Source organism: Odontomachus brunneus, unplaced genomic scaffold (genome assembly GCF_010583005.1).
Source record: "Odontomachus brunneus isolate Ranch 3 - 2012 unplaced genomic scaffold, Obru_v1 Obru_scaffold_048, whole genome shotgun sequence".
Classification (NCBI taxonomy): domain Eukaryota; kingdom Metazoa; phylum Arthropoda; class Insecta; order Hymenoptera; family Formicidae; genus Odontomachus; species Odontomachus brunneus.
In genome coordinates, this window is record NW_022639498.1 from 633,529 (window position 1) to 650,168 (window position 16,640).

The 16,640-nt window shown below is 32.2% G+C and overlaps 2 protein-coding genes across 8 annotated transcripts in view; one reads left to right on the forward strand and one right to left on the reverse strand.

Annotated features, from left to right (window-relative positions):
• The window catches only part of LOC116844918 (zinc transporter foi-like), a 51,023-nt gene extending 43,604 nt beyond the window's left edge, over window positions 1-7,419 (forward strand). Inside the window, exons 7-12 of one of the 4 annotated variants that reach the window (XM_032817058.1) lie at window positions 3-132; window positions 1,882-2,166; window positions 3,725-3,901; window positions 4,114-4,205; window positions 4,298-4,450; window positions 4,568-7,419. In XM_032817058.1, coding sequence (XP_032672949.1) covers window positions 3-132; window positions 1,882-2,166; window positions 3,725-3,901; window positions 4,114-4,205; window positions 4,298-4,444 — 831 coding nt within the window. In that variant the 3' untranslated portion in view covers window positions 4,445-4,450; window positions 4,568-7,419. Of the gene's footprint in view, window positions 1-2; window positions 133-1,881; window positions 2,167-3,724; window positions 3,902-4,017; window positions 4,206-4,297; window positions 4,451-4,567 lie in introns of those variants that run through there. The other 3 variants (XM_032817057.1, XM_032817055.1, XM_032817056.1) reach the window with 3 other exon arrangements.
• A 760-nt stretch (window positions 7,420-8,179) lies between these two features.
• LOC116844919 (KAT8 regulatory NSL complex subunit 2) overlaps window positions 8,180-16,640 on the reverse strand; it is an 11,199-nt gene continuing 2,738 nt past the window's right edge. For 3 of the 4 annotated variants that reach the window (XM_032817061.1, XM_032817060.1, XM_032817059.1), the window contains 9 exons: window positions 16,235-16,495; window positions 15,959-16,140; window positions 13,234-13,402; window positions 12,660-12,838; window positions 12,400-12,536; window positions 12,170-12,292; window positions 11,193-11,333; window positions 10,848-11,090; window positions 8,180-9,810 (listed from right to left, as the gene is read on the reverse strand). In XM_032817061.1, the coding sequence (XP_032672952.1) occupies window positions 9,736-9,810; window positions 10,848-11,090; window positions 11,193-11,333; window positions 12,170-12,292; window positions 12,400-12,536; window positions 12,660-12,838; window positions 13,234-13,402; window positions 15,959-16,140; window positions 16,235-16,488 (1,503 nt within the window). In that variant the 5' untranslated portion in view covers window positions 16,489-16,495 and the 3' untranslated portion in view covers window positions 8,180-9,735. The remainder of the gene's footprint in view (window positions 9,811-10,847; window positions 11,091-11,192; window positions 11,334-12,169; window positions 12,293-12,399; window positions 12,537-12,659; window positions 12,839-13,233; window positions 13,403-15,958; window positions 16,141-16,234; window positions 16,496-16,640) is intronic. The other variant, XM_032817062.1, reaches the window with a different exon arrangement.

The following is a 16,640-nucleotide window of genomic DNA, read 5'->3' on the forward strand; positions in this document are numbered from 1 at the left end:
AGCTGCCTACACGCGTGCGAGTAATGAGGGAAACTGATGGACCGAACAGCAACGTTGTCGGTGAGAAGCTGTGCAAACACAAATATTCGTCGTATCCGTATTGCTATGGCGAAATCGCCAATGAGACTCAAGGTAATACAAGTTCTTTTTCTCTTTATATGTTAGTAAATAATCTTATTTGCGTCGGTCGCTTAATACGCGTACCAACAGACACTAAATTATCTTTATTTCGATGACAAAAGATCGTGTATTAAATTAGTATGATTAACATAATTTCATAGAAAGTTACTATTTGATACACATATTTTATATTAAATTCTTTTTTATTTCGATAATATGCATATATATAATACCAGCTTAGTATTATAGTCTGTTATAGAACAATTTACACACATTTTTCTAATTAAGTTAGGCGCGCTCCAAGTTGGCATAATATATGTATAGTAGGAATGGGTCGAAACTGATTTTTAAGTCCTTGAAATTGGAATCGGAAACTTTGTAAGGCCTCGAAACTTTCGAACTTGAAATGCTAATTAAAAAGGGAGAGGGTAATTGTGTATAAAACAAGTTTCCTATAATATTATATTTTTCACTAAAAAAATTAATCTTTCAATACTTAAAACAGATAAATATAATTATTTTTATTAATGGAAAACAATTTTATCAACATTTTAATATATAATTATCAAAGGGATCAAGTTTTAAATATTTATTAAACATATTTAGATAGAATATTAAACATAATTATATAGAAGTAGTAGTAGTAGTATTAAATTAGAGAGTGGAGCTGCGAAAACTTTTAAGGTTCTTTAAATTTAACGATCCACTATCATATCTCTCTGTGTTAGCTTAGGATTAGGTATGGATGGCGAGATCCAGAGAGTACATACAGAGGGCCGTTTCCAGCGCCTCTGTCGGCGTGATTTTCCTGGTCCCTACTGTAATCCTCAGATAGTTTCCCTGAAGATTTTTCAGAAGGTTCCTTGCCTCCACCTTCTCCACTCTGAGCTATGACACAACGGAAGCATACATAATTCTCGGTAACTGTTTTATATAGCCATAGGGCGATTCTAGGTTTCAGGATCCAAGATCTACCCATGGCTTTTCTGCACGTCCACATGGATGTGTAGAATTTCTTTCTTTTTTCTAAGAAACGCTGTCTTTAACTTAACTTAGAGTCAATTAAGATATCAAAATATTTTACCGTATTTACGTATGTTAGCTCCTCTCCTCAGAGCCTCATCAGCTCTATTGGTTCTGGCTTGTATTTCCTGGTGAAAACCATGATGTTGGTCTTAAGGAGGTTTATTTTTAGTCCCTTTTCTTCATACAAAGTCTCTATGATTCTCAGTATCTTTATCATGCGCTTTCTAAGAGTTCTTAGAAAGTTATCCCTGATCACCACAGCCGCGTAGCCAAAAACCTGAAAGTCTTCTTGTATTCTTATCTAATAAATAAGAGTACAATAAATATACTTATGTTTTTCGCGAACGCTCCGTTGCAGTTGTCGGATATCTCAGCAGCGGATATTGATCAGCAGTAATCCACAATTGTGACAACTTGAAACTCTTCTAACTTTATTAGAAATAAAAATGTGTACAAATCAAACATATACCGCAATAAAAAGTTATTGTTTTATATATGTATACAAGCAGGATATCAGTAAACAAGCACGATATCATTAAAAAAAAACATTTATTAAAAAACATTTATTATTATCTTAATATTATCTTATTATTATCTTAATATTATCTTATTATTATCTTATCAGAGAAATTAACGCTTATAGATTGTTACGTCCTGATGGAAATATAAACCCTTATTACACCAAAGTCTTTTCTTTCCAATAGCGCAATACAAATTCAAATAAAGTCATCGTAGAAATATGTTTAGATAATCATCACAATCGCCAAAACAATCATCACGAGAGGCCTCCTATTATCGAGGAGGAGAAACCATTGACGTCCAACTGTAATTCTGTTACTAAAATCGTGACAAGTGATACGGAGAAGAATCCGAAGGAAGATTGGAGATTGGACGACTCAATCGTTAATAATTCCAAGAAGAATGTGGATGGTGTCGATATATCTCTAAACGAGTCAGAAAGCTACACTGTCATCATACGCGAACACGAAACTAAGCATCATGGACACAGTCATTCGCATGGTTCGTCTCACAACTGTCTCTCACAGTGACTAATTATGATTTAATTTTTTTCGTCAAATAATATAGAGGGATTAGGAGATGTAACGGCGTTACAAACAACGCGTTATGCGTAACACCGTTACCATGACAAATCTTTCTTTTCTTGGCTATTTAGCTATTATTTCTTTTCTCGATTACATCTTTTGGTAATGGATATAATCGTTATTTGTATCATAACTTCGCATATGTAGAACATATGTACATAAAACAAAAATAGTAGTGAAACATAAACGAAAAATCCTCAAGACTTGGTGAAAAATGACAATTATAACGACTCGTCATTTCTTGAGTTGTTAATAATAACGGTAATGAGTTGTTTCTTGAAGTTGAAAACGATGATAGTTTTTTTAATAGTTTTAATAGTTATATTTACTTGTTTAAATGTGTAACGACTTTAGAGTAAAAAGCCTTAGTAACACAGAACATTGGGGTAATATTCCTCTCTAAAAAAAGGCATGTAAGAGATTTAATTGTTGCCGCTTTTTCGCGATGCTGATTGGTTCCCTCGCTTCATGTGGGCTTGCTTCGTGTCGTTTGCGCCTGTCAAATTACCAAGCAAATAGCTGGCATTGCGTTTGTTAGATCAAGAAAAAAAAATATAAAAGAAATATGTCTCTCCCTGCCTCTCCTGTTTCTCCCTGTCTCTCTCTGTCTGTCCCTTTCTTTTCCTGTCTCTCCCCGTCTCTTCCTGTCTCTCCTTGTCTCTCCCCGTCTCTCCCCGTTTATCCCCGTTTCTCCCTGTCTCTCTCTCTATAATTATTAATTAAAGTATATTTTAATTTAATTTAATTTTAATTTTATTCTCTATTTAATTTTATTTTTTATTATTTTTTATTAGCTATATGACGCGCGCGTAGCGCGCGCATGTATTGTTCTAGTGGGCAATATAAAATTCCAAACATTGGCAATTCATTTGTTATCAATATTGGGTCATATTGGTCTAAAGCAGAGTTCAGAACAGTTTGCCAATTTTGGCCGATTCTCGGGAGCTATGCCTTCTATTTTCCCCTTGCCGCAAGCGGGCCACAAAAGTGACGGTCGAGCCTCCAAGCTTGAAGCCGCGACTGGCCGCGACCGTCACTTTTGTGGCCCGCCGCGCGGTAAGGAGATAGAAGGCGTAGCTCCCGAGAATCGGTCGAAATTGGCAAACTGTTTCGAGCCCTGAAAGTATCCCAGTGTAAGCCAATATGGATACAATCACGTTGTGCTATATTGACAATTTATTCACATTTTATCAATATTGGCTATATATATAGGCTATATTAACTCAATATATGTCAATGTAACCAATATTGGGCTAATGTAACGTAAATGTATATCAATATTCCGTCAATGAACTGTGCTACTAGGGAAATAATGGTAACACGAGTTACTTTTAAAAAGTGCTCTACTCTACTTTCTCAATTCTGGCCTTAACGAATTAATTGAAAAAAAATTTTTTATTGGATAAAACACAGCAAGGTTCGTAAAATACAAGTGCCGTGAATGATCTCTCTCGTAAACGGTTTTAACATTTTAGGTCATGTACATTCTGCACCCGAATCTATGTCTAGCGTGGCTTGGATGGTAGTAATGGGCGACGGTTTACATAATTTCACGGACGGCATGGCGATCGGTGCTGCTTTCTCAGCTAACATCGCGGGTGGATTTTCAACCGCTATTGCAGTCTTTTGTCACGAGTTGCCTCACGAGCTTGGTAATGCTTGTGTATATATAAATTGTGATAGTATATCTTTATTCCAAACAAGTAATAACGATACACACACACACACAAGCAATATAGAGACATTTAACGTAAATGACGTTGCGCAGGCGATTTTGCGGTGCTGCTAAAAGCGGGAATGAGTGCCAAACAGGCAGTTTTTTATAATTTATTATCCTCGGTGCTCTGTTTTTTTGGCATGATAGCCGGAGTGCTGCTGGGAAGTACTCCTGCTACGACTAGCTGGGTATTTGCGGCTGCTGCTGGAATATTTATATACATAGCATTGGTAGATATGGTTAGTTTCTAATGTTTTGTCTTATTCTAATTCGAGTAACTTTTATAATAAGGAAAAAAGAGCGCAATTATAAATGTTCTTTTCTCTTCTAGATACCAGAATTATCATCAAATCATTCCGCGGAACATGGCTCCCGATGGCAAAGCATTTTACAAAGTTTAGGACTGGTAACAGGCCTTGGAATTATGTTACTTATCGCACTTTACGAGCACGACCTTAAGCACATTTTCAGTGACTAGTAATTTGTAAGTAACCATTATGTAATTGTTATTATAGTTATTGTAATTGTTATTATAAAATATATCTTTTTATTATGTATTTTGAAAAGGATCATTCAAAAGGTTATTTTTATGTAATTTCAGTGTTTAGCTGCTCTTTTGTATACTTAACAATATCAGCAGAAGCAACTCGTTTCCTCCGAAGTAATTACTGTTTCGTGTATACGCAAGATAGGACATAATGGGAAGGTCACACGCTGGACGAATCATAATTTAAACACTGCGACAATATTCGATTTAGAATTGCCGATGCAAATATTTTTAGTATTACAGAAATATGATGAGTATTAAATCGCAAAGTAGCAAATTTTTAATTTTCACTATTTTGATATAATAATTATAATCGAATCGATTGTTATTGTTCTATGTAGTTATGCCTTTAATTGTATTTTTTAATGGTTTTAGCTTCCGAGTTAAAATCACGTTTTCTGTTACTTTGTAATAAGATTCTTAGATAAGCGTTGCGACTATTGGATTTTGATGTCAGCAGTGAGAAATAACACGCTGAAAACTTGTCTAATATTTTTAAAACCCAGACAACATAATGTCTAAAATCGGGACATAAGACGCCTTAAAGATCATCTTTAAGATGTCTTTCAAACGATTTACGTATAAATGTCTTTAAAGCGTCTTAAAGATTATCTTTAAGAAGTCTTATGTCCCGATTTTAGACATTATGTTGTCTGGGAAGATACTTATATAAAATTTATTTTATATTAGTATTTTTATATAAAATAATTTTATATAAAAAGATACTTAAGTGAAAGAACACTTCAGGTCGTTTGAATATACTTATAAAATGCTCTGAAAACTATCATTTTTCTTTAATTGTAAATAAATAACTATAAAATTAACGCAACATAAAATCATTGATGTGACAAAACATGACATACAATTTTCTTCTTTAACCTACTTCTTCATATTTCATCATGATTTTATCATGTTTATAGCTTTCAAGTATTTTACAACATATTCAAGTTCTATAGGAAAGAATAGTTTTCAGAGTATTTTACAAATGTGTCTTTTAATACAAATTTTTTTTTTATTTGGAAGTAGCAGCACACAAAGATTTTGGGCATGCGTTTTCTCACTTCTGACGTTATCAGTCAAAAGTTCCGCGGCGTGGAACCAGGAACTTTACATAATAATTCGTATTAAAATATGTCATTTGTATCACAAAAATATTTTACATGTTTTTCGAAATCGACATGAGTACCATAAGCTACAATGAGAAGATGACATGTTGCCTTATGTTCAGAAAAATTTTTTAATTTTCTCTCTCTCTATATAGTATACCGACTTAATCATATTAAGAAATTTGAAAACTAAATGATTTTAAAATCCTTCTTTCTCCACGTTATGTTCGCAATTTAATCTTAATTCGTGACCCATGTAAAATTGTTCGTTAATAATTTACACGTGAAATGTACAACAACGACACGATTAATACGTACAATTTTATAGCTGACGTGTGAAACGTATTTTACGTTGAACTAATTAACGTCATGGAAACATAAAAATATCTAATCCGCTAGTATTACTTATCAGCTGTCTAGTATATATAATGATATATGGATATGTTTAAATATTATTTGTTTGAAGTAAATTTTTTGTGATAATTTTCTGTAAAATAATTTTTACTCACATATAAATGTATACATTACAATAGATGTATATCTACGTGACCACGAGAGTCTTAGTGTTGTCAGTGACGTTCTCGCAGTTTAATTGGATTCATCGCGGTATAAAAGTGAATTATTTAAAAAAATATACATTTAAAAAATGCGACCATTGCAAAATAGTTAAATAAATATTCGCTAAACATATTTTGATTAGTTGGAGCATCTTTAGTACGATTAATTTCTGTACGATCGCTACACTGTATTTCCTTATATTTCTTTTTATTTTTTAGGAAAGAATGGAATGCGCTCGCGCACTACGGTCTCAAAGAAGATTCCTGAAAATTTTTTCTCTCAGTATTTCTTAGAAAAGAATATCGTACATGACAATATTTGACATTTACATTTGTATAACTTTCACACAACATGAGTGCTTATTTTTTCGCCAAATATTAATAATAACGATAATATTAATGATAATGTGGTAATAAAGATAATGATAGTAATAATATAATTTTACGATTTTATACATTATTACGTATATTAAAATATTAGGAAATTAAATTTTTCTCATATCGTTATTCATATTTTACTATTATGAATATGACGTGTGCATGTTGGGTCAAGATATACATATTTAAAGCAAGCAAAACTGTGACATGATTTCCATATTTATCTGCTATCAATGACTCTGCTTTGGTCTGACTTTTATAAAGATACTTTTAATTTGATTTTTGAAGTATAACAAGGTCGCTTACGCATAAATTATGATATTCTAAATCTTACGTGTAGACAATATAAACCATGTATGAGATATCATCTTTATAGACAATGAATAATCTATAAATTTAAAGAATTATATAATTTATGAACATTGTACTTAAAAGTTAGAATCCATATAATTTTCTGATTACATTCTTACCTACAGAGAATTAAATGCATCAATCAGTTACATAATAAAATAAAAATCTCATGCAATTTGTTATCTCTTCTAAACATGATATTTATAATCAATATTCAAACTGTCTCATAATTTAATTACTATTTTTTGTATATTTTAATATAATCTGTATTTTGTATATTTTAATATAATCTAACATAATTTACATTGTCTACATGAAAAACGACCGCGTATACATCACGTAGAAAATATGCGAACAATTTGCGTGTACGTAATCTTGAAATCTATGGCACAATCCTAAAATATAGTTTAATTTTTTGTGTTGGATACGTCTAGCATTTCTGACCCAGTGCATTTAAAATGTAATGCTATAACACATACTGACTTTTTAAAAAATTATTACTTTATTTTGCCAATTGTAATGTATTTCTACTTATACAAAATTACAAGTTCCTCGTATCGCTTATGTTTTGTGTGTGCTCCTATATGTTTAGTATTAATATAATCAATAATAGCACGTTATTTTTTTTCTACAGAACATGTAAAAATGTAAAAAAGTACTATGTTCCTGTAAAATGATCAGTTCTGTTCAGATATAATATAACCATAGTTAATGTGTTGCTATTATTGTTAATAGATTAAGTTACATTCTGTTGAATTGAAAGGCTTGGGTGATTTTTTAATGTTAAAAATAAATAAAACACTTTTATTATAAAAATAGCCCACTATCCTTTGCTTGGTGAGAATAATAAAAAACTCATTGGCACACTAAAAATCTATTCTTCTATTTTATTTAAATAAATAATAATAAAATTATATAAAAGTATTTTGCTTTCATTCTTTTAAATTAAATTACTAAGGATATTTATACGTTTTATAGCTAATTTGATTTAAAACCAATCTTCACATGCTCTTATGTGAAAAAATAATCGAGAAAAATCAGGAAGATTCCTAATATTGTTGATTATATTAAAAAGAGACTGATGTTAATCCTTTCGTACTTCCGGGATATGTATCTCATTACGAAAAAAATCATAACTTTAAAATAATTTGTGTCATATTGATTTCGACCTTGGCTTGTTTTAAAGAAGTAGATTAAGTCTTGATAGGTGTAGTAAGCTTTAAGCAATTTACTAATTATAGTCGAATTATAGAAGAATAATCAATCGTAACTGGTCAATTTCTTACGAAATCTATTGTAGATCGAGACTAAATCTACACGTATAAAATCAGTATACTCTTAACCCTAGGTATACACACTTATTTTTCGCATACGTAGATGCTACACTGGGGAGATGCTATATTGTCTGAGGGATCCCAGCTACTTTTTTTATTATAACTCCGATAAAAATCACTGTATTTTGACTTTTTTCCCGATTGTTAATAGACTGATAAACACATATATTTATTAAGAATTAGGATTAAATCATAATAAGCATCACATAATAAAGATGTGTTGAAACATTAGAAATACTCATAAATGCAAAGGAAACGTCATTTTACTGAAATAGCTTGAAAAATGCATATCTTTTTTAATAATAGAGATAATCCAAAAAAGTTTTCAAATTTTGAAAGGGCATTTCAAGGTACAAAGAAAAAAATCGTCACTTAAATATTGGAATATTATCATGAAAATTACAAGGCTCCAAGATTGACGATTTTTCATATTATTTCTTGGCAGTTTTGTAAACAAGTATAAGAGTTAAGATTTTGTTAAAAAATACAAACTCAATAACTTGTAATGCATGTAACAGAAATAGAAACAGAAAAAGAAAAACGTCAAATAAAAAGCGGCAAATAACATTCACCCAACAAGTATCATTTTGGGCGTTTAGTCCGTGTGTTTCTGTCTCCCAATAAAAATTAGTTCTTTTTTTACATTACTTATTTAATCTAACATTTTTTAGAATATATATTTATACTATGAACTCGAATAAAATTAATTACAAAATATACTTGCAAAAAAAGTTACACGAAGTACACACTGAGATCTAGGAGACTGGGCTTACTTTACGTGTGAATTACCACAAAACCAACAGACAATTGACTACTCCGACAATTGCTATCTACAGAGAAGACTTCAAGTTTTTTTTTATACGGTGGTCGTATCCTCCTTACTTATTATCTCTACTAATACTAGAGTTTCAAACTATGCCTGGGGTCTCGGAGACCCCCGTGTGTACCTAGAGTTAAATTTAATATTTTCGAGAAAATAGTTATCTAAACTTATCAAGAAATTTAACTTTTAGTTGGCATACTAATGACGTCTCTTCGGATGTTTCTCCGTCTCGCTCAGCAAATGCATAGAAGAGGCGTCTTATTGACAAGTAGATTATTGGCTATGCAAGTTATATAACTGCATTACTATTCACAATTATCGACAATATATACGAAATAATAGATTTTGAGCTGTAGTCGAGAACCCATATAGCACAAATCTCTAAAAGACTTCTTAAAGAGTTCCAAAAGAGTTCCCAAGTCCTCCAGGACACTTTTAGAATTCTTTAAGAAGTCTTTTAGAGATTTGTGCTATGTGGGAGTGAGTATGTTCAAAAGTTTCTTGAAGAAGTCACAATCTGAGATCTATTATTTTAAAATTAAATTTTTACATTCTATTTTTGTGATCAGTGATCAGAACAAAACCTGACCCAAGTTCATATTTTAAATATATCAATGTTTAAGCTTTCATGGAAAGTGGAAATAGCCGTCATCTTAAGTCCGCCATTTCCAATTTAAATTTTGATGGTAGATTTGGAATCAGCGACCTGAGAAACTTCTATAATCGTCTCAATGTGAACATGTCTCCTCTGAAAAAACAAGAAGTACAAAAGGGTTAAAGTACTTGAGGTTCCTTGTACCTCGTCGCGGCTATGTTGAGTTTATAACGTCAGAAGCGAGGAACGACATATACTGACGAAAGTTGCATACCATTTCTAAATAAAGATAAATGTGGATGAAAGAGCATTTAAGACTGAACATATTCATAAAATTGTCTGAAAGGTATCCCTTTCCTTTGATTAATAATACTGAATTCTTTGATTCCTTTGATTAATAAATGATGAAATGAGATATATAGACAAAACAGATTTATTTTATCATTTCACATTCCTCATTTTACCATTTATTATACTATTTATTGAAAGGGATACTTTTTTAACAATTTTACAAAGATGTTCAAGCAATCAAGAGCAAATACTCTTTCGTCTATACTTATTTTTATCCAGAAATGGTATGCAATTTTCACCAGGTCGATTGTGTATTTCAAAACGGAGTGAAAATGACAAAAATGAGCAAATTTACTAGAATATTTATAACTTCATTGGTCAATGCCTAGTGAATTTGCTCACTTTTGTAATTTTCACTTCGTTTCGAGATACACAATCGACCCCCAGCATGTCAATCCTCGTTTCAAACGTTACAAATCCGGCATGGGCGGCGAGGTACAAAGAGCTTTAAACATACATTTCTAATTTAGTCTGCTCTAATTAAGAAAAATTTCCAACTATACAGTTCTTTATATTCTTTATATATCAGTCTATTCTTCAATATTTAGGTATCGCGTTAATTAACAATTGCGTTGATGTTAAATAAGTAATTTCACATACGCAACATTATGTGAAAATTAACTTTATCGTTGCACGCGCGTTCGTAGGTATGTGTGTATCGCGCGTGCGTGTTGTGTGTGTATGTATGTACGAGTGTGATTACTTTCATTTGATATTGATACAAAGCGCAAAATTTTTTTGTTCCACTTCAACTGACACTTTGATAAACTAAATAATCATACGATAACAACAAAAATATTATTTTATTCCGAAGATCACAATAAAATATTTTGTCATACAGTAACGAATTCGTCGCGATCGCTCATTTGCGCCGACAAACTGAATGCCGTGTCTGTACTGGTTTCACTGTTTAAGCTCTCGTTAAACGCTGGTTTTACGTGAGTAGAATCATTCATCTCTCTCATCAGACCCGCCATATCATCGTCGGGATCGATCTCCTGTGCCTCACCTACCACATCAATTTCCATCGACTGACTGTCGGTCAATGATGTTTCCAATATGGTGGGTTTCTGTTCTTCAAACTGTAACGAACGAGTTATGAGAAATTACGATGAGGAATATAATAATAGATTTAAGATATTTAAATTATAACGAACAATGTCGGCGGGAGCATATCTACGTACCTTCATAGGTTCCAATTTGCATGGCGATGGCAAATTCATATGAAAAACACAATTGGAGTCGAAAATTACGGGTACAGGCTCGTGACATTCTATATCCGCCCGTACTGCTCCGCATGCTTTGAACAAAACCTGATGTTGGTCCTGCAATTAGTCAGGAATTATATTTGATTTTTAGTTTTTTTATTATATTTAAGGTTTCTGTCTTATCGCCACGGCTATTTTAAAGTATCAGAAGGGATTTTTTACATGTTCGGGCATCTAAAAGAATAAATTATATTCAAGCGTTTTTTAACTTTGCAATGAAAAAATTTGAAGTTTGGTTGATATTGATAAATAATATTCATATTTCTTTGATATCGATATCTATTGCGTATTCCTATTCGGAAACGCGAATCTGTTAACATTTTGCATGATTTAACATTGATTTCCTATCAATATATAAATGTATCTTTGAGCTTTGAATTTTGTGTAAACTTTTCCTAAGAACAGTTTTCAAAACCTCAATTATACAATAGCGTTTATGTATACTTTCACTTTTGTAAGTCTATTTTACTCATATCAGTCTATCTGTCCTCAGTTAATTTAAATTTTCGAATAAAATTTCACTGGAAAAAAACTTTGAAAGTAGAATATATGGCATATTTGTGAACAAATCGTATAAGTTCCTAAAATTTTGTGAAAAAGGTAACAAAAATTGTAACAATTTATTGCTTCTTGAATAGTAACGGTAATAGTAAAGAGTTCTTTTTCAAAGTGAGTAACGATAATGAGATATTTTTTCCAAAGAGTAACAAATAACATTAATGAATTTCTTTAAAAAAAGTAACTTTCTCAACTTTGATATTTTCTCGCTTCTAATATCATATTAATTAAAATGGCCGTGGCGAGAAAATACAAAGCTTAAAGAATTATATTTAATTACAGAAATTATATTTAAATTGTTAAAGTCTCCTTTTTTTAACGTTCTATATACATACCTTTAAGATATGTTTGCGGCAATGTTTAGCCGATGGAAGAGTTCTTTCGCCACATTTCACGCCACCTTCGGTGAATATGCACTTGGATACATTGGGTGGTTTCTGAGCAGGTCCCTCGGTTACCTAAAGAAAAAGAAATGTAATTTCTTCTATTATATATATTATTATATATATTATATATATTATTAAGATATTAATTATATTATCAATAATCGCATTTAAGGCATTACTTGCGCGCGACGTTCTAACGATTTTCTGTATAATATAGCTTCAACGCCGCTTCGTCTGTGATAACGATTTAGAGCCTTCAGCTTCTCATAAATCTTCTTCTCTTTCGCAGTTTCTTTGGTCTGATCATGTATGCTACCTGCATGTCACGTGTAATTTATTTATTATTTATTATTAATTTATTTATTTATTTACTTATTTCTAAGCACAAGAGTTGTGTTGATCGTCATTCGATTTAAATTGTACAGCGAATTATGCTTACATAATGTTTCCTTTTCTTTCTTGAGAGCGAGCAGATACTTTCGTCTTTTTTCTTTCAATATATATTGCAATCTTCTAAACTGATCAATATAAAGAGATTGAAGCTTAATTAATTTTTCCCTCGCAATATAAATTACCTCTTCTGCAGTGAATATCCCGGCGTGCCTTAAAAAATTGATACTAATCACTTAGGTAGTAAGAACCGCTCTATTTTCGCAAGAAGCAACTACCACGACAAAATCACATAGAAACAAACACGTGTATTTCTCATCGTGAAAATAAAGGAATAGTAAAGATGTGTATGAGTTTGGTTGTAGGGTTACGCATTACAACACAAACTTGATCCGAATCAAACGGAATATCAAACAAACAAAATAGAAAATTCAAGAATATTCAAGCGCACAAATTTACAAGCTGTGATTCAAGAGAAGTAATAATGGTAAAGAATTATCATCATATAATCATCATATAAAAGAAATTGCACAAGCCAAAGCATGCTAGCAGATATTCCAATACATGATAGTACATATATTCAAAAGAGACAAACATATATCAATATTCAAGAGAACGCTTACTTCAAGGGATCTTCTTGCGGACTATGTAAACTTTCGTTATCACTATCGTCGAGATAAATCCCCCTCAGTGTGTCATTAACGACAGTGGGTTCAACGTCGCTTTCTGACGAACTAGCATAATCTAAAATGTCGCATCCACTTGCATTTACTCTGTAAGCATCAACTTCGGCTGAAAACAATAATTTGTTGACTTGTAAGTGTATCTGATCGTAAGTATATCTCGTAAGTATATCTGTTTGAGTTCGTGATTTACAATTATCGTCAATGCGCAAGCAACAATTATAAAAGATATGTACTTTACGAAAGAAATTTACGGTTGAAGTTTAAATTTTATCCTATGTTAATCTTATACTCTCTATTGGCCAATTGTTGTAACTTTTTGGTAAGTTAATTGATAGTTAAATTATCTGTCTTTGTTTCATTTGAAGGAAAAACAAAGATAAACATATGATTTAACTATCAGTTAGCTTACCAAAAAGTTGGAATAATCTATGTCTTTCAGGGACAAAAGAATTCAACTCTTTAAGCAATATTTAATCATTTAACAACGTAATCACTCAATGGATTTTCTAATATATTAACTCCTTTACTGTCAACATCTAAATTGCACAAATAGGCCCAAAATGTTTAGTATTAATCAATAAGTTAATTGTGACAAATATATACAGGGTGTCCCACATCACTTTCATAATCTCTCGTGAGGACGTAGAATAGATTGAGATGAACACAAAAGTCTCATACCGTTTTGCAATATTCGCAATAATAACAGAGAAATTAATTGTAAAAGATTAAGGAAAAACGTACGCTGAATGATTGAGGGAGGAGCGCTCGCGACCCTAATATAGCAGGCAGATATCAGCGCGCAGTTTATCGCTACGATCCTACGTCTTACTGTATTGCGCCGAGGCGAGATGTAGGAGTGCAGCGATATAAGTATAGGCAGTGATGCATTGTTTTTCCAATCACCGCGCGCTGACATCCGTGTGCTATATTATTAGCGCTCTTCCCTTAACCATTCAGCGTACGTTTTGGGCCTATTTGTGCAATCTAGATGTTGACAGCAAAGGAGTTAATATATTAGAGAATCTATTGGGTGATTACGCTGTTAAACGATTAAATGCTGCTTAAAGAGTTGAATTCTTTTGTCCTTGAAAGACATAGATTGTTCCAACTTTTTGGTAAACTAACTGATAGTTAAATCATATGTTTATCTTTGTTTTTCCTTCAAATGAAACAAAGACAGATAATTTAACTATTAATTAACTTACCAAAAAGTTACAACAATTGGCCAATAGAGAGTATAAGATTAACATAGTATAAAATTTGAACTTTCAACCGTAAATTTTTTTCGTTATTAACTTCTTTGCTGTCAACATCTAGATTGCACAAATAGGCTCAAAATGTACGCTAAATGGTTGAGGGAAAAGCGCTTACGAAAGAAATTACATGTCTTTTATAATTGCCGTCCTTACGAGAAATTGTAAAGGTGATCTGGGACACCCTATATGTACAGATTTTCGATGTCACTAAACAAGAAATTGCTGTTAAAATTGATAAATTCAAAATAGCTAATTCAATATAACGAACAATAAAATGAAAATATAACAGAATAAAAAAATTTTTTTACTGAATTTTAATTCATATGAGTTTTTTTAAGATATTGACTATAAATCTGATCTGTCAATAACCAAATTAAAAATAACATATTTTGCAAGAATTTTTAGCATAAATTTTCTCGTTTCGACGTCATTAAAAAGAGAGACAATACGAAGGGCCAGGAGCCTTAATATATTTCTGGCCTCAAAATATTCATATTCTATTCAATATATTAATATACAAGATGTGCCACACTCTCCTTCTCACATTAAGTGGAAATGAAACAGGTTGAACAGGTTGAGGTAAACATAAAAATCCTATACCGTTTTGCGATATTCGCAATAATAACCGAGAAATTAATTGTAAAAAATTAAGGAAAAACGCACGCTGAATGGTTGAGGATGGAGCGCTCGCGGCTTAATAATATAGCGCATGGATGTCGGCGCGCGGTGATTGGAAAAACAACGCACCATTGTCTATATTTATATCGCTGCACTTCTACATCTTGCCTCGGCAGGGTGCGGCAAGACGTAGGATCAAAGCGATATAAGACGCGCGCTGACATCTGCCTGCTATATTACTGAGTCGCAAGCGTTCCTCCCTCAACCATTTAGCGTATGTTTCTCCTTAATCTTTTACAATTAATTTCTCGGTTATTATTGTAAATATCACAAAACAGTATAGGACTTTTATGTTCATCTCAACCCGTTCTACATTCCCACTTAATGTGAGAAAGAGAGTGTAGGACATCCTGTATATCCAAATTTTAAATATAAGATTGGACTATGAATACATCTTTATGTGAAACAGTGACATGATAACCTTAGTATTAAGAAAAAAGAAAGTATAAGAAATAAACAATACAATACAAAACAATACAAAGAAATAAAACAATACAAGAAACAAAACAATAATGGAAAGTAACGATTTTTAATCGTTACTCTTAAATAACGGTAACGTGTTACCTTTTCAAATTCAGTAAAGAGTTATTTTTTACCGAAAATAACGGTAATGGTAACGCGTTACTTTTAAAAAGTAACTCTCAACCCTCGGTAAATATATACAGATATTATAACTAAAAACATGGGTCATTAGACAACTAATTAACAATTGCAGGCACGATATTTACTGAAAGGATCCAGCGCTTTCACTTTTCCGCTCTCTTCTTCCGTATCCTCGGCACTGGAATCTGTAGGTTTTACGTAGTGACTTAAATTAAGTAGCAGCATTTCTGGCGTTTGCGGCAGGGAACGACGCGATGTCGATTTGATGCGCGAGATCTGAGCCTTCCTAGAATGTTCGTTGCAGTATCTGCAGAAGTCAAACACGAAAATATAATATTTTAGTTTACCAATAATAATAAATTTTTAATCTATTTGTCTTTATGAAATATACAAATACATACGAGATATCTCTCCTGTCCAGTTTGGGAGCCGGATTATGACATTTTCTTCCATTCGTATTGTAGACAAAAGCACATTGTTTGTAGGGCGCGCTGGGATCTTCAAGGATATGTTTGGCACAGTAAGAATAATCTTCTAGGCATGGCTGCGTGCATTCGTAAGACGTGTACAGGCAACCTTGGATTTGCTTAGGTCGTTTTGCCATTGTCGTAGCAGCAGTAGAAGAAGCGATTGAAGATTTAGGTATTCGAAACATTCCTTGCCTGAAACATAAATTTAATTTTCTTAAAATAGATGCGTTGTTCAATTTTTTAACATTTATAGTGGTGCATCAAGAAGCCACTTACAAATTTACTAATTTCTCTCTCTCTCTCTCTCTCTCTCTCTCTCTCTCTCTCTCTCTCTCTC